The 22563-nt window shown below is 44.6% G+C and overlaps 1 protein-coding gene across 3 annotated transcripts in view; it reads left to right on the plus strand.

Moving 5' to 3' along the window:
- LOC137375470 (5-hydroxytryptamine receptor 3A-like) overlaps positions 1–20444 on the plus strand; it is a 90808-nt gene extending 70364 nt beyond the window's left edge. Inside the window, exons 9-10 of one of the 3 annotated variants that reach the window (XR_010976002.1) lie at positions 5466–5586; positions 16586–16662. Coding sequence is in view for 2 of the 3 variants with exons in the window: in XM_068042761.1 (XP_067898862.1) it covers positions 16586–16722 (137 nt within the window). In the remaining variant the exon portion in view is untranslated. Of the gene's footprint in view, positions 1–5465; positions 5844–16585 lie in introns of those variants that run through there. The other 2 variants (XM_068042761.1, XM_068042768.1) reach the window with 2 other exon arrangements.
- Positions 20445–22563: the final 2119 nt, after the last annotated feature.

The raw sequence follows: 22563 nt of genomic DNA on the forward strand, positions 1-22563 counted from the left end.
GAGCCTAGGTAGGTGAACTCTTGAACCACTTCCAGAGCGTGGTTGCCAATATTGATGGATGGGGCATTTCTGACGTCCTGCCCCATGATGTTCGTTTTCTTGAGGCTGATGGTTAGGCCAAATTCATTGCAGGCAGCCGCAAACCTGTCGATGAGACTCTGCAGGCACTCTTCAGTGTGAGATGTTAAAACAGTATCGTCAGCAAAGAGGAGTTCCCTGATGAGGACTTTCCGTACTTTGGACTTCGCTCTTAGACGGGCAAGGTTGAACAACCTGCCCCTGATCTTGTGTGGAAGAAAATTCCTTCTTCTGAAGACTTGAACGCATGTGAAAGCAGCAGGGAGAAGAAAATCTCAAAGAGTGTGGGTGCGAGAACACAGCCCTGTTTCACGCCACTCAGGATAGGAAAGGGGTCTGATGAGGTGCCGCCATGTTGAATTGTGCCTTTCATATTGTCATGGAATGAGGTGATGATACTTAGTAGCTTTGGTGGACATCCGATCTTTTCTAGTAGTCTGAAGAGACCACGTCTGCTGACGAGGTCAAAGGGTTTGGTGAGATCAATGAAAGCAATGTAGAGGGGCATCTGTTGTTCATGGCATTTCTCCTGTATCTGACGAAGGGAGAACAGCATGTCAACGGTCGATCTCTCTGCACGAAAGCCACACTGTGCCTCAGGGTAGACGCGCTCGGCCAGCTTCTGGAGCCTGTTTAGAGCGACTCAAGCAAAGACTTTCCCCACTATGCTGAGCAGGGAGATTCCACGGTAGTTGTTGCAGTCACCGCGATCACCTTTGTTTTTAAAGAGGGTGATGATATTGGCATCGCGCATGTCCTGGGGTACTGCTCCCTCGTCCCAGCACAGGCATAGCAGTTCATGTAGTGCTGAGAGTATAGCAGGTTTGGCACTCTTGATTATTTCAGGTGTAATGCTGTCCTTCCCAGGGGCTTTTCCGCTGGCTAGAGAATCAATGGCATCACTGAGTTCCGATTTTGTTGGCTGTATGTCCAGCTCATCCATGACTGGTAGAGGCTGGGCTGCATTGAGGGCCGTCTCAGTGACAACATTCTCCCTGGAGTACAGTTCTAGGTAGTGCTCAACCCAGCGGTCCATTTGTTTGCGTTGGTCAGTGATTATGTCCCCCGATTTAGATTTGAGGGGGGCGATCCTCTTGATGTTTGGCCCAAAAGCTCTCTTAATGCCATCATACATTCCTCTGATGTTTCCGGTGTCTGAGGCCAGCTGAATATGACTGCATAGGTGTTGCCAGTAGTCATTTGCGCAGCGCCTGGCTGTTCTTTGTGCAGTACCTCTGGCTGCTTTAAGTGCCACGGATGTTAACTCGCTGGGGGCTTTCTTGTAGTTCAACAGTGCAGTGCGCTTCGCGGCTACCTCCCCACTTTCTCACCATATTCCTTAAACATACCGAGGCATCTACTCACTGTATCTAACACAATGCACTGTATCCCTCAAACAAACCGACAAACCATATTCATTAACTCTACCTGCCCACCTTCTCACCAATTCACTCAAACCCACCTATCCATCTTCTCACCACCTATCAACCTAACGACCATATCCCTAAATCCCAACAACCAATCCGCTGATTGTATTCCTCAACTCTAATTCTTCACTTCTCACCATATTCCTCAATCCTGTCTCTCTACCGAAACATATTTAATTATCTCCTAAATCCATTCACTGTCCTTCTTTGGGAACATATTCCACACCCTTTGGGTGAAAAGCATCCACCGGACATCCTTCTCCTGATGCTTCCAACACAATGGACCTGATTTTAACTCTGCAACTGAATGGGTTTCGAATGAGTTAAATCTCGCCCAATATGTTTTATCAGAAGTAGACTGTACTCGTTACTACTAGTGGAACCTTACTGGCACAGACTGACTGGTTTATCTAACTACACTTCAAAGTAATTCATTGCATGAAACATTTTCAAGAGGTTTTGACTAGGTAAACGGCTGTATAAATGCAAGGTCTTCTTGTAAACCTGTTCTGACATAAATAGAGGAGCAGGCTTTCAAAGTAGTTGTGGAAAGAATTCACCCAAAGGGAAAGTCCATTTAGTCAGTGAATCAGCTATATCTGTTTAAGTCCTTGGTGACATTCTAATGCATGTGGATGAGTGCCTAATGACGGTAAAATTTACTCTGAATGGCTTGAATCAGAGCCACAGCAGAGTCAACCATGGAATGCAGCCAACTTCAGATCACCAAGGATACTGAGAACAATCCACTCCATCTATACTTGACCGTTACTTGCCTAGTTTGCCCTAAGTAAGGGTCAATGGACATCAGAAATTATAGCTCAGTTACAATACAACTCTGAACAATTATTCTAAGATATAATGAAAGAAAGACCTAAGGTCATCCCATAGGACATTACGGCCAATAACGTGCTTTTGAAGTGAGACCCGTATTTTCTATTTCTTATGGAAAACTTTGTCCAAGAAAGAAAATTGTCACCAAACTTCAACGTGCTCCCAACAAAGTGTATGGACAACCATTTCCTGTTGCCTGTAGGTCTGATTATAACTTGTTGGTTTGCTTGTCCAGACAGGATACTACTGTAGGAATGGCATGTCAAACCTTTTGATTTAGGGGGTCAAATACATGTGCTATAGGCAGTGAACAGGCAGCATGTAACTACACAAAAACACAAGACTCCCAAAAGCAAAACTGCAAAACCCCCATCGACAAAAATGTGAGAGCCTTTTTCCCCATACTCAAAAATTCAAACGTTATACACAAAGACTTAAAGCTCAATCTGCATTAAAATATATGAAACCCCTCTACAAAAAAAAAAATGCAAGCCCCAATTCAAAAATCCATGAGATCCTATAGTCTAAAAATCCAAACCTCCACTGCCTGAATATACCTCGCCTTTCATATCCTGGCCTATTCTTCCCACTTCACTCTCATCCACTATCCTCCACTGTTGATTAGTCCCCTCTTTTGATCTCCTTTGCCACTTCTTCCTTTAATATCAAGGTAAAAGAAGTAAGTGACTGTCTTACACAGAAAAACATGAGATCTTAGAGCACAGAAACAGGCCATTCAGCCCAACTGGTCCATGCTGGTCTTTAAGCTCCACATGAGCCAACTCCCACACTACTTCATCTAACCCTATCAGTATATCCTTCATGTGTTTATCTAGCTTCCCCTTAAATGCATCCATACTATTTGCCTCAACTACAGTCTGTGGTAGCGAATTCCACACTTTCACCACTCTCTGGGTAAAGAGGTTTCTCCTGAATTCCCTATTGGATTTATGAGTGACTATCTTATATTTATGACCTCTAATTTTGGACTCCCCCACAAGTGGAAACATCGTCTCTTCGTTTACCCTATCGAACTCTTTCATAATTTTAAATACCCTATCAGGACACCTCTCAGCCTTTTCTTCTCTAGAAAATAGAGCCCCAGGCCTGTTCAGCCTTTCCTGATAAGTATAATCTCTCAGTTCTGGTATCAGTCTTGTAAATCTTCTCCAGTGCCTCTATACCTTTTCTGTGATATGGAGACCAGAACTGTACACAGTGCTCAAAGCATGGTCTAACCAAGGATCAACACAAGTTTATCTAGATTCCCCTTAACTGCATCTATACTATTCACCTCAAGTACATTCTAGATTCCACATTCTAACCACTCTCTGGGTAAGGAAGTTTTTCCTGAATTCCCAATTGGACTTATGAGTGACTATTTTATATTGATGGCCCCTAGTTTTGGTCTCCACGCCCCCCCTACATGTGGAAGCATTTTCTCTACATCTACCCTATCAAACATTTCCATAATCCTAAGGACCTTTATCAGATAACTTTTTCATTTCCAGTCGTTGAAGATCAGTGCAGAAGAAGTGAGTTTGCTGCTTTTGCCAATTTCTAAATAAATTTGTTTGCCAGTAATCTGGAGTACAGTGGTAAAGGTTTTGGTTTGGATGATGATATTGGTCTTTCCTCTTGTCACAAACTCAAACCCCACATGCCCTATCCTCTGACCCCCCCCCCCCCCCCCTTTCACTCTATAGTTTCTCTTCCACTTGGCGCATCCCCTGTCTGAGTTCATCTTGTCCGTCAGTTCAACCTCTTGCACCTATTGAAGGACTGCGGCCAAGTGATAAACAATGACGGCCCCAGGAAGTTTAACTCCTCACATACCTGGGCTGACACTCCCAATGCAGTACTGAGGGAACACTTTTGAAAGGAACTTTCAACCCGAGGCCCTCATCCAGGTTGGTGTAAACCTTCCCTTGCTGGTTGTGGATCTTGCTACTTGTGACTCGGCTGCCACGTATCCTACATTACAACAGTGACCACACTTCAAAAGTATCTCATTGGCTGTAAAGCACATTGGGACATCCTGAGGCTGTGAAAGACACAGGTTTAAGGTGCGAGGGGCAAAGTTTAGAGGGGATGTGCGAGGCAAGTTTTTTACACAGTGGGTGGTGAGTGCCTGGAACTTGCTGCCAGGGGAGGTGGTGGAAGCAGATACGATAGCGACGTTTAAGAGACATCTTGACAAATACATGAATAGGAAGGGAATAGAGGGATATGGGCCCCGGAAGTGCAGAAGGTGTTAGTTTAGGCAGGCATCAAGATCGGCGCAGGCTTGGAGGGCCGAATGGCCTGTTCCTGTGCTGTACTGTTCTTTGTTCTTTGTTCTTTATATGAATGCAAGTGTTTTTTTCTCACCAGTGAGGCAACCATCTTCCCATTCGCACCCTCAATCCACAGCTCCTGATGCAGTGATACGATGAGGTGCTGCTTCCATTACAGCACAAGTGTACAGCAGTTACTCACGTTGGCATCTTCCAGGACACAGAGGCAGATTTTACAAGTTAGAATTCCCAATGAATTACTTCTGAAGTGAATTGACTGCTTTTATACAGAGCTTCGTGCAATGGCAGCATGCATTGTTATTCCAGGCAAAGAGGGCAACATGCTTGTGAACATGAATTTTTTACCCATTAAAAAAAACTTGTTGCCCACACTCCCAGAGTAAACAAAAAGAAATCAACTCCTTGCAATAAGCAGAATTACCCGTAACCTGCAGAGATTTTCAGTGCAAGATCGTTGCAAATTGTGGCACATTTAAATTGATTGTGAATTTAATGAGGTCCTACGTTGATGCCAAATTTCTCTAAAGGAGAAGGGGGCTCTAACTAGCTTCTGATTCCTGGTATCCTGTCTGGCTCAGGGATCTGAAGAGTCATGCTGTACACTGCCTCATGGTGGCACTGTTCCTCCTCTATTGAGCTTTCGAGCAGGCTTCACCGGGAGATGTAGGGTGTCTTATCCGGGCCTAGGTTAGGCCGAGGCTGGTCCTGAGGCTAGAGTCAGAGTCACAGCCAAATAGAGTTCTCCCGCTGTGAAAGGGTTCGGCTTCTCTCATGAGATCTGAAAAACTTGCCATCTGTCTGGTTATTTTTCTGTTTTTATGATTTTCAGCATTCACTTGAAATCGAAAGCAAAGGAAGGACTTGCATCTATCAAACACCCTCAGCTTGTTCCAAAGTGTCTTCACAAGCCAATGAATTACTTCTGAAGTGAGCTGACTGCTTTTATACAGGTAAAAGCTGCAGTCAACCTGTGCAGAGCAAGATCCCATACAAAGAGAGCAAATGAGACAAATGGCCAGCACAGTCAGGACACGCAGGAAGAATTAGAACATTACAGCGCAGTACAGGCCCTTCAGCCCTCGATGTTGCGCCGACCTGTGAAACAATCTGACCTACACTATTCCATTTTCATCCATATGTCTATCCAATGACCACTTAAATGCCCTTAAAGTTGGCGAGTCTACTACTGCTGCAGGCAGGGCATTCCACGCCCCTATTACTCTCTGAGTAAAGAAACTACCTCTGACATCTGTCCTATATCTATCACCCCTCAAATTAAAGCTATGTCCCCTCGTGTTTGCCATCACCATCCGAGGAAAAGGACTCTCACTATCCACCCTATCTAACCCTCTGATTATCTTATATGTCTCTATTAAGTCACCTCTCCTCCTCCTTCTCTCCAACGAAAACAACCTCAAGTCCCTCAGCCTTTCCTCGTAAGACCTTCCCTCCATACCAGGCAACATCCTAGTAAATCCCCTCTGCACCCTTTCCATAGCTTCCACATCCTTCCTATAATGCGGTGACCAGAACTGCACGCAATACTCCAGGTGCGGTCTCACCAGAGTTTTGTACAGCTGCAGCATGACCTCATGGCTCCGAAACTCGATCCCCCTACTAATAAAAGCTAACACACCATATGCCTTCTTAACAGCCCTATTAACCTGGGTAGCAACCTTCAGGGATTTATGCACCTGGATACCAAGATCTCTCTGTTCATCTACACTACCAAGAATCTTCCCAGTAGCCCAGTACTCTGCATTCCTGTTACTCCTTCCAAAGTGAATCACCTCGCACTTTTCCGCATTAAACGCCATTTGCCATCTCTCAGCCCAGCTCTGCAGCCTATCTATGTCCCTCTGTACCCTACAACATCCTTTGGCACTATCCACAACTCCACCGACCTTAGTGTCATCCGCAAATTTACTAACCCACCCTTCTACACCCTCTTCCAGGTCATTTATAAAAATGACAAACAGCAGTGGCCCCAAAACAGATCCTTGCGGTACACCACTAGTAACTAAACTCCAGGATGAACATTTGCCATCAACCACCACCCTCTGATCTTCTTTGAAACAGGACCTTTTACATCCAATTGAACAGTCAGACGGGGCCTCGGTTTAACAACTTAGCTGAAAGATGGCACCCCTGACCACACTGTAGTTATAGGTTTTCTTTCTCACTGTGAGAGCATGCTGCCTTGTTCTGGATTCCCCTACCGGAAGAAATAGTTTCTCATTAACTCTATTGAATCCTTTCAATTTAAAAAATCTGGAAATAAAAAGCTGTTATCAGTAAAAGAGACCATGGGGGTTGTTCTTAGATCAGAGAAGATTAAGAGGAGATTTGATAGAGGCATTCAAAATTATGAAGGGTTTTGACAGAGTAAATAAGGAGAAACTGTTACGTGGCAGAAGGAACAGTAACCAAAGGACACAGATTTAAGATGATTGGCTAAAGAATCAGAGGCGACATGGGGGAACACATCATTTTACACAATGAGTTGTTATGATCTGGAATGCGCTGCCTGAACGGTTGATGGAAGCAAGTCTAAAAAAGGAAATTGGATAAATACTTGAAAAAGAAAAAAAATACAGGGCTATGGGAAGCAGGGGACTTGAATTATGGGGAGAGCTCCATCAAAGAGCTGGCACAAACATAGAATCATAGAAAGTTTAAGGCACAGAAAGAGGCCACTTGGCCCATCATGTTTGTGCCAGCCGAAAAACGATCCACCTGTTCGAATCCCACCTTCCAGCATTTGGTCCGTGGCCCTGCAGATTACGGCACTTGAGGTGCATATCCAGACTCCTTTTAAATGAGATGAGGGACTCTGCCTCAACTACCCTTTCAGGCAATGAGTTCCAGACTCCCACCACCCTTTAGGTGAAAAAGTTTTTCCTCATCTCCCCTCTAATTTTTCTACCAATCACTTTAAATCTATGCCCCCTTGTCGCTGACCTTTCTGCTAGGGTGAATAGACACTTCACCTCCACTCTATCCAGGCCCCTCAAAATTTTGTACATTTCAATCAGATCTCCCCTCAGCTTTCTCTGTTCCAAGGAGAACAACCCCAGCCTATCCAATCTTTCCTCATAGCTGCATTTTTCCAGTCCTGGCAACATCCTCATAAATCTCCGCTGTACCCTCTCTAGTGCAATTACATCCTTTCTGTAATGAGGTGACCAGAACTGCACACAATACTCAAGTTGTGGCCTAACCAATGATTTATACAGTTCCAGCATAACCACCCTGCTCTTATATTCTATACCTCGGCTAATAAAGGAAAAGATTCCACATGCCTTCTTAACCACCTTATTGACCCGTCCTGCTACCTTCAGGGATCCGTGGACATTCACTGCAAGGTCTACAATTCTCAGTATTTTCCCATTAATCATGTATTCCTTTGCCTTGTTTGACCTCCTAAAATGCATCAACTCACACTTCTCCAGGTTGAATTCCACTTGCCACTTTTCTGCCCATCTGACCAGATCATCAATATCTTCTTGCAGACTACAGCTATCCTCCTCGCTATCTACCACACGCCCAATCTTTGTGCCATCTGCAAACTTCTTGATCATGCCCCCTACATTTACGTCCAAATTGTTAATATATACCACAAAAGGTAGGGGTCCCAGTACTGAGCCCTGCGGAATGCCAATGGAAACAGCCCTCCAGTCTCTAAAACAGCCGTCAACAATTATCCTTTGTTTCCTGCCACTGAGCCAATTTTATATGCGCGTTGCTGCATTTCCCTGGATTCCATGGGATTTTTTTTAACCAGTCTGCCATGTGGAACCTTGTCAAAAACCTTGCTAAAATCCATGTAGAGCACATCAACCGCACTACCCTCATCTATCTTCCTTGTTACTTCTTCAAAAGATTCGATCAAGTTGGTCAAACAAGATCTTTTCTTAACAATTCCATGATGACTGTCCTTGATTAACCTGTGCCTTTCTAAGTGACAGTTTATCCTGTCTCTCAGAATAGATTCCAATAATTTGCCCACTACTGAGGTTAGACTGATTGGGTTTTGCTCCCTTTTTAAACAGATGGGTACAGGAAAGACTGGAAGAGCCATAGTGATAGGTGATTCAATAGTCAGGAGAACAGACATGTGTTTCTGTGGCCGCAGACATGAATCCAGGATGGTGTGTTGTCTCCCTGGTGCCAGGGTCAAGGAAGTCAGCAGCTGCAGAGCAACCTGAAGGGGTAGGGTGAACAGCCAGCAGTCATGGTCCACATCGGAACCAAGGACATAGGTAGAAAGAGGGATGTGGTCCTGCAGTTAGAATTTAGGGAGCTAGGTAAGAAATTTGCAAGCAGGACCTCAAAGGTAGTAATCTCCAGATTACTCCCAGTGCCACGCGCAGGTGAGTATAGAAATAGAAGGATAAGATGGATGAATGTGTGGCTGGAAAGATGATGCAGGATCGAGGGCTTTAGATTCCTGGGACATTGGGACCGGCTCTGGGGGAGATGGGACCTGTACAGGCCAGACTGGTTACACCTGAACAGAGCCGGGACTGAGTTCCTTGTGGGATGTTTTGCTAGTGCTGTTGGGGAGGGTTTAAACTAGTTTGGCAGGGGGCTGGGGACCTGAGGATAGACTCAGTTGGGACAAAATCAGAAATGAAAATGGAAGGCAGAAAATTGATGGATGAGTCTGGAAGATGGGGGAAAAAATGTTAGAAAATAAAAAAAAAAGAGTTTGGCAGTGCTCAAGGGTATCTATTTCAATGCAAGGAGTATAGCAAATAAAGCAAATAAGCTGAGGGCACAGATAGACACGTGGCAGTATGATATCATAGCTATTACAGATAGACCGAATAATTACAGGCCAGTCAGTCTAACCTCAGTAGTGGGCAAATTATTGGAATCTATGGAAGCATGGTGGGCTAAATAGCCTCCTTCTGTGCTGTATCATTTCATCATTCTGTGAAACTGTCAGTCTGTCAAAACTCAACTGGTTTACTCATATCTTTTACGGAAGGAGACCTGCTGCTCTTATCCAGTCTGAGCCTATTTGTAACTCCAGTCCCACACCAAGTTGGCTCTTAACTGTCCGTAATAAAACAGCCCAATGCACTTCACAGGGGCATTATAAAGCAAAATATGACAGTGAGCCACATAAGGAGACATTAGGCCAGATGACCAAAAGCTTGGTCAAAGAGCTAGGTTTAAAGGAGTATCTTAAAGGAGGGAAGTAAGGCAGGGAGGCAGAGAGGTTTAGGGAGGGTATTCCAGAGCTTAGGGCCCAGGCAGCTGAAGACGTGGCCACCAATGGTGGAGCAATTAAAATCGGAGATGCGCAAGATATCAGAATTAGAGGAGCACAGATATCTCGGAGGGTTGTAAGGCTTGAGGAGACTGCAGAGATAGGGAGGGGCAAGGCCAGGGAAGGATTTGAACACAAGGATGAGAATTTAAAAATCCAGATGTTGCATGACCAGGAGCCAATGTCGATCAGCAAGCATAGGGGTGATGGGTGAATGGGACTTGATGCGAGTTAAGATACTGGCCGCAGAGTTTTAGATGACCTCAAGTTTACAGAGGGTTGAATGTGGGAGAGTAGCCAGGACTGCATTGTAATAATCAAGTCTAAAGGTAACGAAGACATGAATGAGGGTTTCAGCAGCAGATGAGCTGTGATAGGGGTGAAATCAGACTATGATACTATGATATGCAGGTGGAAATAGGCGGTCTGAGTGATGGCGCGAATATGAGGTCGGAAGCTCACCTTGGGGCCAAATGTGACACCAAGGCTGCAAACAGACTAACTTTTACCAAGGTGAGGGATGGAGTCAGTAGCTAGGGAATGCAGTTTGAAGTGGGGACCAAAATTGATGGCTTCTGTCTTCCCAATATTTAGTTGAACAATGAATAAAAAGCATAGCCATTCCCATTGTGTTGAAATTGTTGTTAAACATGTCAGTGTTCAGCCCTACCTAACAGACAATGAAACAAGCTCACACCCAACACAGCAAACCTTCCCCCTGTAGCCAGAGATGTTCTGTAAAGATGAACCTTCAGAGGGCTGAAGCATTCCCATCAGATAATATCTTGATTAACTTCCTGACATCTGACCTTATCCTCCCCTGGTGGTATCACATTTTGAAGAACTAATTGATGAATTTCTCGCCCCAAACCAACCCCCGCCCCCAACCCCATCAAGCTGCTCAGGATATACTTACTCAACAAGCCTGTTGCCCTCTGCCTATCTGAACTCAGTTCATTTCTTGGTGCTGCTATCTGCTGTCAGATTGATTAATCACAGCTCAGAGACAGCAGGGCAGAATACTCTTCCCCAAAGGGCTGTGGATAGTCAGTGGATAACTATATTCAAGACTGAGATCTCTAAATTTTTGAGCACTAAAAGAAATCCAGGGTTAATGGAAAAGGGTGGGAAAATCGAGTTGAGGAAGAAGATTGGAATGATCGTATGCAATGGCGGAGTAGGCTTGAAGTGCTGTATGGCCTATTCTTACTCCTATTTCTTATGTCCTTATATTCTATTGACTGAACCAAGGTTTGCACCAAGGCGCAGAAAGAGCCCACATGGCCAATGAGCCTGATTGTTAGATCTACCTCAACCTACATCTCACCCAGTGTCATCTGCAAAGACATCCAATTAACTCCTGACCCTATTCATGCTGGTCCCGTTTAATGTCCTCGTCTGGTAACTTACTCCACAATTATATTATCCACCTCCCAAAGCCACCTTGACTTCTCTTCTCACTCCAGACTTCCTCATTTTTTAACTGGTCAGTCCACGCATTTGAACGAGTGTCTCAGAATAAGTTTGCAGTGACCCTAATGTTTCTGGTACGGGACTAGAGGTTGTGAGTTTGAATCCCACCATGGGCAAGTTTTGAATTCACTTTTCTAAATCTGGACTCCTCTACATTGGGGGGGGGACCAAACTCAGATTGTGTGACTGCTCTGCTGAGCCCCCTCCGTTAAGTCCATAAGCATGACCCTGAGCTTTAGGTTGCTTGCCACTTTAATTTTCCACCCCACTCTCACTCTGACCTCTCTGTCTTTGGCCTCCTACAATGTTCTAATGAAGCTCAACAGAAGCTTGAGGAATAGCACCTCATTATTGGAATAGGCACTTTATAGTCTTCCAGACTACAATGTCAAATCATAACCTCTGCTCCAATATTTTTGAATGGTTGCTGTTGGTGATAATTCTGCTGTTGCTATTTTCACCTCCTCTAGACCCATCTTTTGTTTCTTTTCTTGTCCCATTACCATCCCCTTTTGCCTTGCACCATCATCCCTCATGTCATTCAATCTCTCCTGCCCTCCACTCAATCATAGACCTTCCCTCTTGTTTTTTCCCTCTCCCCACTTTCCCTGCCTTTGTACTTGCTTAAAACCTGATACATCTCAAACTTTTTCCAGTTTTGTCAAAAGATCATCGACCTGAAACATTAACTGTGTTTCTCCCTCCACAGATGCTACCTGACTTGCTGAGTATTTCCTGCATTTTCTGCTTTTATTTCAGATTTCCAGCTTCCACAGTATTTTCTTTAGCATCAATAGATCTGGTAATTTTTGAACTAGCATCAGGAACAATGACCATAAAACCTGTGAGAATGAGGTAGAAACCCACTTGGTTCACTAACTCTCTTTAGGAATGGGAGCTGCTGTTGTACACCCACACCACCCCAACACCTCCCCCTCACCCGCCACTCCCGATATATAGCCTGGCCTTACATGTGACTCCAATTCCAAAATATATAGTTGACTTTCAATGCCCTCAGGTCAACTAGGAATGTGCAGAAAGTAGGAAAGTAGGTCATTCAGCCCCTTGAAAATGATCAATGAGATCATGGCTGATCTGCACCTCAACTCCATTTACCTGCCTTTAATCCATATCCTTCGATACCCTTACCCTACCAAAAAAGGGAAAGGTCCTCAACCTGAAACACTAACTCTGTTTCTCTCTCCACAAATGCTGTCGGACCTGCTGAGTATTTCCAGCATTTTCACTTTTTATTTCCGATTTCCAGCATCCGCAGTGCTTTGGTGTTTTGTGTCTTGCCACTTTATACTGAAAAGTCAAAGGAGGTGTTAAAATCTAATTGGTGCTTCCATATGCGAGGATTAAAGAGTTACAAATACTCTTGCATGGCAAGCTGGCTAATTCAGCCCAGACCCTCCCTCTGTTAATTAGGGCTGCTGGCTTTTGTTTTCTGATTCAGGGATCAATTTATGAACCAAGATTGTGTGAAACCCCCAGCAGAAAATGTGTCCTGTAGGCTATGCCACTACAAGAATCCTCATCTCCTCGAGTGCGATTTAAAGTGGGTGGTAAAATATCAACACGGCGGAAAACTGTTTCATTGTTCAAATCATTTTTCACACCCACCCCATCGCCTTAATTTTTCGGGAGCATTTTATGGCACAGTTGGAACAAAAAAAAAAGGCGGAGCTGAAAGATGAGCCATTTTTCGCCAGATTTTCTGCTTCAATTTTGACATATATGTTGTTGAACACAGTGTGATGTGTGTTTAACACAGTTGGTCACTGCATAGCCCAGCTCCTAATCTCAGCACTGGGCCATGTTAAGTTTAACTTTTCTCGTGTTGTTTTTTCTGTTGTGTGCGCTCCATTTAATTAAATCGGTCTTTTGCAGGAATATTAGGCTGAAGAATTTGATGAATGCTGAGTTTAGCAGATTAATGGAGGCACAGCACTAACCCAGAGTGTTCCTGTACCGAGTCTGTTATTAGTTAAGACTTAGAAAACTTTGTTTCGTCCCAGTGGTTTGAGCCTGTTTCCTGATCCCAGTCCCGTGTGTGTTATGCCCACTGGTTCACTCTTTCTCAGTACTGCCCAGCAGTTAGTGTGGATTCAAGGTTCACAAAGTACACAAGAATCCACCAGTATTTTATCTGAAAGTCATTCTTTCCCTGCCCTCCACTAAAGGCACTAGCGTGACTTTACTCTTGGGCAGTAATGCAATGAGGTGATGAGGTGTAATGACTGCCCATTTTACAATTAGTTCCATGAAAAAGCTCAGGCGTGTGTTAAATGAGCTGCTGATTTGTTGTTGCATATGGCACTGCCATCCGAGATGAATTTCGCTCACCCACCACCTGCTCCCCCCCAATCCCCACTGTCTCATAGAATCATAGAATGACACAGCACTGAAGGAGGCCATTCGGCCCATCGTGTCTGTGCTAGCTTTTTCAAAGGGTTATTCCGTTAGACTTACACTCCAACCCTTTCCCATACCCCTGCATATATTTTGCTTACAAGTATTTATCCAATTCCTTTTTGAAAGTTACTACTGAATCTGCTGCCACCGCCCTTTCAGGCCGCGCGTTCCCGATCACAACAACTCAGTGAGTAAAAAAAAAATCTCATCTACCCTCTGGTTCTTTTGTCAATTATGTTAAATCTGAGTCCTCTAGTTACTGACCCTCCTGCCAGTGGAAACAGTTTGTCCCTGTCTACTCTATCAAAGCCCTTGATAATTTTAAACCTCGTTATTAAATTTCCCCTTAACTTTCACTGTTCGAAGGAGAACAATCCCAGCTGCTCCAGTATCACAATAGAACTGAAGTCTCCCATCCCTGGTACTATCCTAGTAAATCTCCTCTGCACCCTCTCCAAGAATGGGCTGTGCCTGATTGTGCGAAAGGTTCTCGGTTTTGCCAAGCGCACACGTGCCCAGCACAGAAGAGGAAAGTCTGTTTCAAAAGTTACTGGGTTAAAGTAACGAATGAAGGAAAGAAGGGTTTATGGATATTGTCAGGGCAATGGGGCTCAGTGCAAAGTTTTATAAAAAAACGCGACACAGGAGACTAATCGGCTTCTGATTGACAGCTGGCTCAGAGTAAAAGTTGACTGGCAGTGACTGATGAACAAGCAATATTGCAGGAGACTCCCAGCTGTGAGGGGAGACCTTAGTGAGTGCGTGCAGGCAAGCTGTCTGACTCAAAATCAAAATGTCTGGCAGGAGGCAGACATCACTGCCCACAGTGTGTTGAGGCACCAGCAGAACCTCGGGATTAACCCCTTCAGCGACAGTTCCCCTCCCCATGCCCAGCCCCAGATTCCATTCATCTCCAAATGTTGCCGATTAAAAGTTCTTTGTTATTAACATTTTTTTCACACCCTCCCCTCGAAAATGAATTCATCTAAAATGAATTAGAACAGCCCATTCATTGAGACGGCCGAGAGCTTTTCTCCTGGGCTAATCCGGTTTAATGACTTTTATGAATCCCAACATCCAATAAAATGGAAAAAAAAAAATCCCTCAGCAATCTCAGCACAAGCCAGGACTTTAAACTGGGGATTTTTCTGGTCTGAGCTGTTCACGGCCTTAAACAATACTGAGAGCAGCTCAGGCCCATGGTTTGTATCATATCCAATTTCAGAAATCAAGGAGCCTCACTTGCATTTCTTCCTGTGTATTATCTTCCTTTCCTTATAGGACATGGCCAAAATGGCTAGCCATACTCCAGGACACAGCTCAGTGTTGATCTGTACCCTGTCAGTCCAACTTCTGACAATCCTCCAATGCTCTTCAAATGCAGCTAATTGATAGATAGCTGCCTCACACTGACCACAGGACCAGCTTAACAATCAGTCTGATGGTGGCAACCGTGGCTCAGTAGGCACTCCACTCCCACCTCTGAGTCAGGGGCTTGAGCGCAAAAAGCTAAGCTGACACTCGCTGTGCAGTACTGAGGGAGTGCGACAATATTGGAGGTGCCATCTTTCAGATGAGACGTTAAACTGAGGCCCTGTCTGCCCTCTCAAGTACGTGAAAGATCCCACAGCATCTATCTGAAGAAGGGCAAAGGTGTCCTGGCCAACATATCTCTCTCAATCGATATTGCTAAAAGTAGATTATCTGGTCATTATCACATTTCTGTTTGTGGGAGCTTGCTGTGCACAAATTGGCTGCTGTAGTTCCCATATTATAACATTATAGCGTCAGCTGTGGCTCAGTTGGTAGCACTCTGACCTGTGACTTATCAGGTTATGGTTTCCTTACTTAAGGAAAGATATACTTGCCATAGAGGGAGTGCAATGAAGGTTCACCAAACTAATTTCTGGGATGGAGGGATTGTTCTATGATGAAAGATTAAATAGACTGGGCCTTCATTCTCTGGAGTTTAGAAGAATGAGGGGTGATCTCATTCAAACATACAAAATTCTTACAGAGCTCGACAGGGTTGATGCAGGAAGGATGTTTCCCCTGGCTGGGGAGTCTAGAATCAGGGGACACAGTCTCAGAATAAGGGGCAAGCCATTTGGGACTGAGATGAGGAGGAATTTCTTCACTCAGAGGGTGGTGAATCTTTGGAATTCTCTGCCCCAGAGGGTTGCGGAGACTCAGTCATTGAGTATGTTCAAGACTGAGATTGATAGATTTCTACATATTAAAAACATCAAGGATTACGGGGATAGTGCAGGGAAATGGTGTTGAAGTAAAAGATCAGCCATGATCTCATTCAATGGCGAAGCAGGCTTGAAGGGCTAAATGGCCTACTTCTGCTCCTATTTCTTATGTTCTTATGTTCAGGGCTTGAGCACAAAAAAAAATCTCGGCTGACACTCCAGTGCAGTACTGAGGGAGCATTCACTGTCAGAGATGCTGTCTTTCGGATGAAATGTTAAACTGAGGCCTCTTCTGTTCAGGTGGATGTAAAAGATCCAATGGCATTATTTCAAAGAGCAGGGGAATTCCCCCTGTTGTCCTGACCAATATTAATCCCTCAATCAACATCACAAAAACAGATTATCTGGTCATTATCACATTGCTGTTAGTGGGAGCTTGCTGTGTGCATACTGGCTGCTGTATTTTCTACATTACAACAGTGACTACACTTCGAAAAGTACTTCATTGACTGTAAAGTACTTATAGACGTCTGGTGGCTGTGAAAAGTGCTATATAAATGCATGTCTTTCTTTTTTCTCCCACAGATCCTTGCCTCTCATTGTTAAGAAGATACTCCAGTTTGTCTTTCTTGGATCCAAAGTGGATGAAGTCACAGAATCACAGAATTGTTACAGCGCAGAAGGAGGCCATTCAGCCCATCGTGTCTGCACCGGCTCTCTGAATGAGCATTTCGCCTAAGTTAAAGCAGAAAAAGAAAGCTTATGATGATCACAAAAATCTTAATACTTTAGAAAGCCTAGAGGAGTATAGAAAGTGCAGGGGTGAAGTAGAAAAGGAAATAAGAAAAACAAAGAGAGGACATGCAAAATTATTGGCAGGTAGAATCAAGGAAAGCCCTAAGATGTTTTATTAGTACATTAAGCGCAAGAGGATAACTAAAGAAAGGGTAGAGCCTATCAGAGATGCACAAGGGAGCTTATGCGTGGATGCAGAAGATGTGGGCAGGGTTCTTAATGAGTTTTTTGTCTCTGTCTTCGAAAAGGGGAGGGATAATTCAGACATTGTAGTTAAAGAGGAGGAGTGTGAAATATTAGATATGATAAGCATAATGAGAGAGGAAGTACTAGAGGGTCTGACATCCTTGAATCGCCAGGGCCGGATGGATTGCATCCCAGGTTGGTAAAGGAAGCCAGGGAGGTAATAACAGATGTGCTGAGGATCATCTTCAAATCCTCACTTAGATACAGGAGAGATACCAGATGACTGAGGTCTGCGAACGTTGTACCGTTGTTCAAAAAGGGTGTGAGGGGTAGGCCAAATAATTATAGGCCTGTCAGTCTGACCTCGGTGGTGGGTAAATTGTTAAAATCTATTCTGAGAGACAGGATAACCTGCCACTTAGAAAGGTACGGATTAATCAGGAATAGTCATTTGTTAAGGGAAGGTCATGTTTTACTAACTTAATTGAGTTTTTTGAGGAATTACCAAGAAGGATTGATGAGGGTAATGCAGTAGATGTGGTCTACATGGATTTTAGTAAGACATTTGACAAGGTCCCACATGGCAAACTGGTCAGTAAAATGAAAGCCTATGGGATACAGGGGAATGTGGCAGGTTGGATCCAGAATTGGCTCAGGGACAGGAAGCAAAGGGTAGTAGTCGATGGATGTTTTTGTGAATGGAAAGCTGTTTCCAGTGGCGTTCCACAGGGCTCAGTGTTGAGTCCCTTGCTGTTTGTGGCATATATTAATGATTTGGACTTAAATGTGGGAGGCATGACTGGGAAATTTTCAGATGACACAAAAATTGGCCATGTAGTTGATAGTGAAGAGGATAGCCGTAGACTCCAGTGGGCAAATGGAATTCAATTCAGAGAAGTGTGAGGTAATGCATTTGGGGAGGGCAAATAAAGCGAGGGAATACACAATAAACGGGAGGATATTGAGAGAGGTAGAAGAAGTAAGAGACCTTGGAGTGCATGTCCACAGTTCCCTGAAGGTGGCAGGACAGGTAGATAGAGTGGTGCAGAAGGCATATGGAAAGCTTTCCTTTATTGGCCAAGGTATAGAATTCAAAAGCAGGGATGTAATGCTGGAACTGTATCAAACAGTTGGAGTATTGCATACAGTTCTGGTCACCACATTACAGAAGGAACATAATTGCTCTGGAGAGAGTATAGAGGAGATTTATAAGAATGTTGCCAGGGCTCGAAAGTTGCAGTTATGAAGAAAGGTTGGATCGGCTAGGGTTGTTTTCCTTAGAACAGAGGAGGCTGAGGGGTGACTTAATTGAGGTGTACAAAATTATGAGGGGCCTAGATAGAGTAGACAGAAAGGACCTGTTTCCCCCAGAGGAGAGGTCAATTACCAGGGGGCACAGATTTAAGGTGATTGGTAGAAGGATTAGAGGGGACATGAGGAAAATTGTTTTCACCCAGAGGGTGGTGGGTGTCTGGAATTCACTGCCAGGAACAGTGGTGGAGGCAGAAACCCTCAATTCTTTAAAAAGGTATGTGGACCTGCACCTGAAGTGCTGTAACCGCCAAGGTTATGGACCAGGTGCTGGAAGGTGGGATTAGATTGGGCGGCTAGTTTTTTCGGTCGGCATGGACACGATGGGCTGAATGGCCTCCTTCTGTGCTGTAATTTTTCTATGGTCCAGACCCCCCCATAGTGAACTTCATCTGGCCTGTTTTTTCCCATTCATGTAATCTTTCTCTGTTCCGTTGGAGCGTTGCTTTGCTCCCATCTGCATTACTTACTGTGCCTCCCAACTTAGTGCCATTTGCAAAGTTGGATGTTCAACTCCTTATTTATTCATCCAAGTCACTGATAAATGTGGTGAAAAGATGACACTCCAGACCAGATCCTTGGAGAACACCACTTAGCACATCAAGAAAGAAAGGGCTTGCATTTATAATACACTTTTCCTGACCTCAAAAGTCCCAAAACATTTTACAGCCAATGAAATATGAATGTAGTTACTGTTAAAGTCTAGAAAACGTCAACCAATTCTCACACAGCAAGATGCCACAAGATGCAATGTGATATTCATCAGATAACTTGTGTTTTAGATGTTGGTTGAGGATAAATATTGACCAGGACATCAGGAAGAACTATCCTGCTCCTCCAATAGTACCATGGAATCTTTTATGTCCACCTGATAGGGCAGACAGGGCCTCAGTTTAACATCTCATCCAAGAGACCTCGGATAGTACAGCCCTCCCTCAGTACTGCATTGGAATGTCAGGCTAGATTTTTGTGCTCAAGTCTCTGGACTGCGGATTGAACCCACAACTTTCTGACTCAGAGGCGAGTGTGCTGCCCTCTGAACAGACATGTGAGGAAGAACATAGGTAGCACAGAAAAGTGACCGCCTGGCTCAGCTCATCTTACTCTTCTTTTGAGCTCATAAGGCTGAGGGTTCAAGCCCACACTGGCTTTTGAGTGTGCAGTAGACTGATGCTCCATTGCAAAGCTGTGGGATTGTTGAAGCTGCAAGGGCAGGTTCACATGGCTGCTGTAACTGTCCAAATTTGGTGTCCCGGGCCATTAACGTGAGTGACCTGGTTGATCATCCATTGATTGATAAATGTTCCTCATCCACTGGTTGACAAGTGGCCTTCATTCATTGGTTGACGTGTCCTTCATCCATTGGTCAATGAGTGTCCTTCATCCACTGGTTGACAAATGCCCGTCATCCATTGGTTGTCAAGTGTATATAAGAATGAGTGGCTCAATGAGGGAAACTCATCCAGGAGTTAGAGAGGCAAACAGGCTTTTTAGGGATCACTCTGTGACTTGCACTGCCTCAACTGTGGTTGGGAAAACCGTATCTAGTTTGATATTTGATCTTGCTGCTGATACATATCACGGAAGGGGGCTGTTAGGGCAATGGTCATGAAAAGCTTTCATTCTAACTTTGTCATGGTGAATAATTGAAAGCTCAATTATGCCAGAGTATTTTAATACCTGCAGGGTGGGTTATCATCTTGAGTTCTTTAAATAATTAAATATGTTTTTTTAACTGTTTTTGTACATAGATTTGGCAAAGCAGAGTGAGTCTGAGGATTACACTTGATTCTGCAATAAGATGTGTATCTATTCCAGTATGTCCCTTAAATGTAAAGAGTTTTGTTTTGTTTTAATGCCCCTATGTTATTAGATGTAATGTGCCCTCACTCTAATGAGCAAAGCACAAGTGCTACAAGGCCCTTTTGCCTTGGTATACCGAGGGGCTGGAACCTGTATAAAACCCCTCGGCTGTAAGCACCAGAGAATGCTTGATGTGTAATGTAAATATACATTGTAACTATAAAGGCAAGTGTGGTGAGGCACCTCATTAATGGTATTGAAAAAATCTGATCTGTATGGCACTTTATGGAATGTCAATTTGAACTGTTATGTAATGTATTTTTACAAATTTTATGAATAAAGCATATTTCTGGAGGAGACAAAATACTGAGACTGGCCATGAGTCACAAAACCCTCAACTGATATTTCTGGCTGCCTGGAAAAAGGTGACGTAATTCTAGCTGCAGGCTTTGGAGTCTCTATTCAGACTTCCCCAGGCAATAATGTTGGCGGAATACAGATGTTAGTCTGTGATACTGACAGAACCAAAGCAGAAGCACAGACTCGAGGTTCAGGTGGCTTTTCACCATTGTTTCTATACAGTTTAGTTTCTGCCTTTCTAAATGGCAAATAACAAATTGACACCCCCTGAAATGGAGTAGGTGGCTCTGCAAATATCCCCATCCTCAATGATGGGGGAGCCCAGTGCATCAGTGCAAAAGATAAGGCTGAAGCATTTGCAACAATCTTCAGCCAGAGGTGCCGAGTTGATGATCCATCTCGGCCTCCTCCTGAGGTCCCCAGCATCACAGTCTTCGGCCAATTGAATTCACTCTGCGTGATATCAAGAAACGACTGAAGGCACTGGATACTGCAAAGGCGATGGGCCCTGACAATATTCAAGCAATAGTACTGAAGACCTGTGCTCCAGAACTTGCCGCGCCCCTAGCCAAGCTGTTCCAGTACAACTACAGCACTGGCATCTACCCTGCAATGTGGAAAATTGCCCAGGTATGTCCTGTACACAAAAAGCAGGACAAGTCCAACCCAGCCAATTACTGCCCCATCAGCCTACTCGTGATCATCAGGAAAGTGGTGGAAGGTGTCGTCGACAGTGCTATCAAGCAGCACTTGCTTACAATAACCTGCTCAGTGACGCTTAGTTTGGGTTCCGCCAGGGCCACTCAACTCCTGACATCATTACATCCTTTGTTCAAACATGGACAAGAGACCTGAACTCAAGAGGTGAGGTGAGAGTGACTGCCCTTGCCATCAAGGCAGCATTTGACCAAGTGTGGCATTGAGGAGCCCTAGCAAAACTGGAGTAAATGGGAATCAGGAAAGCTCTCCGCTGGTTGGAGTCATATCTAGCGCAAAGGAAGATGGTTGTGGTTGTTGGAGGTCAATCATCTGAGCTCCAGGATATCACTGCAGGAATTCCTCAGGATGGTGTCCTGGGCCCAACCATCTTCAGCTACCTCATCAATGACCTTCCTTCAATCATAAGGTCAGAAGTGGGGATGTTCGCTGATGATTGCACAATGTTCAGCATCAGTCGCGATTCCTCAGATACTGAAGCAGTCCATGTAGAAATGCAGCAAGGCCTGTACAGTATCTAGGCTTGGGCTGATAAGTGGCAAGTAACATTCGCGCCACACAAGTGCCAGGCACTGACCATTTCCAACAAGAGAGAATCTAACCATCTCCCCTTGTCATTCAATGGCATTACAATCGCTGAATCCCCGACTATCAACATTCTCGGGGGGGGGGGGGTGGGGTACCATTGACCAGAAACTGAACTGGAGTAGCCATATAAATACCGTGGCTACAAGAGCAGCTCAGAGGCTAGAAATCCTGTGGTGAGTAACTCACCTCCTGACTCCCCAAAGTCTGTCCATCATCTACAAAACACATCAGGAGTGTGATGGAATACTCTCCACTTGCCTGGATAGGTGCAGCTCCAACAACACTCAAGAAGCTCGATGCCATCAAGGACAAAGCAGCCCACTTGAATCGCACCCCATCCACAGACATTCCCTCCACCACCGATGCACAGTGGCAGCAGTGTGTACCATCTACAAGACAACACCCTCCAAACCTACACCCTCCGCCACCTAGAAGAACAACGGCAGCAGATGCATGGGAACACCACCAACTGCAAGTTTGCCTCCAAGTCACACACCATCCTGACTTGGAACTATATTCCAGTTTCTTCACTGTCGCTGGGTCAAAATCCTGGAACTCCCTTCCTAACAGCACTGTGGGTGTACCGACCCCACATGGACTGCAGTGGTTCATGAAGGCAGCTCACCACCACCTTCTCAAGGGCAATTAGGGATGGGCAATAAATGCTGGCCTTGCCAGCAATGCCCACATCCCATGAATGAATAACAAAAAAGAAATTCCTGAAACCTTCGAGTATCCAATCGTGTCACAGAGAGACAAAAGACGATTTCCTTAAATCGTTAATTGATAATCACACCCCCTTT

The sequence above is a fragment of the Heterodontus francisci genome, chromosome 11 (assembly GCF_036365525.1).
Source record: "Heterodontus francisci isolate sHetFra1 chromosome 11, sHetFra1.hap1, whole genome shotgun sequence".
NCBI classification, from domain to species: domain Eukaryota; kingdom Metazoa; phylum Chordata; class Chondrichthyes; order Heterodontiformes; family Heterodontidae; genus Heterodontus; species Heterodontus francisci.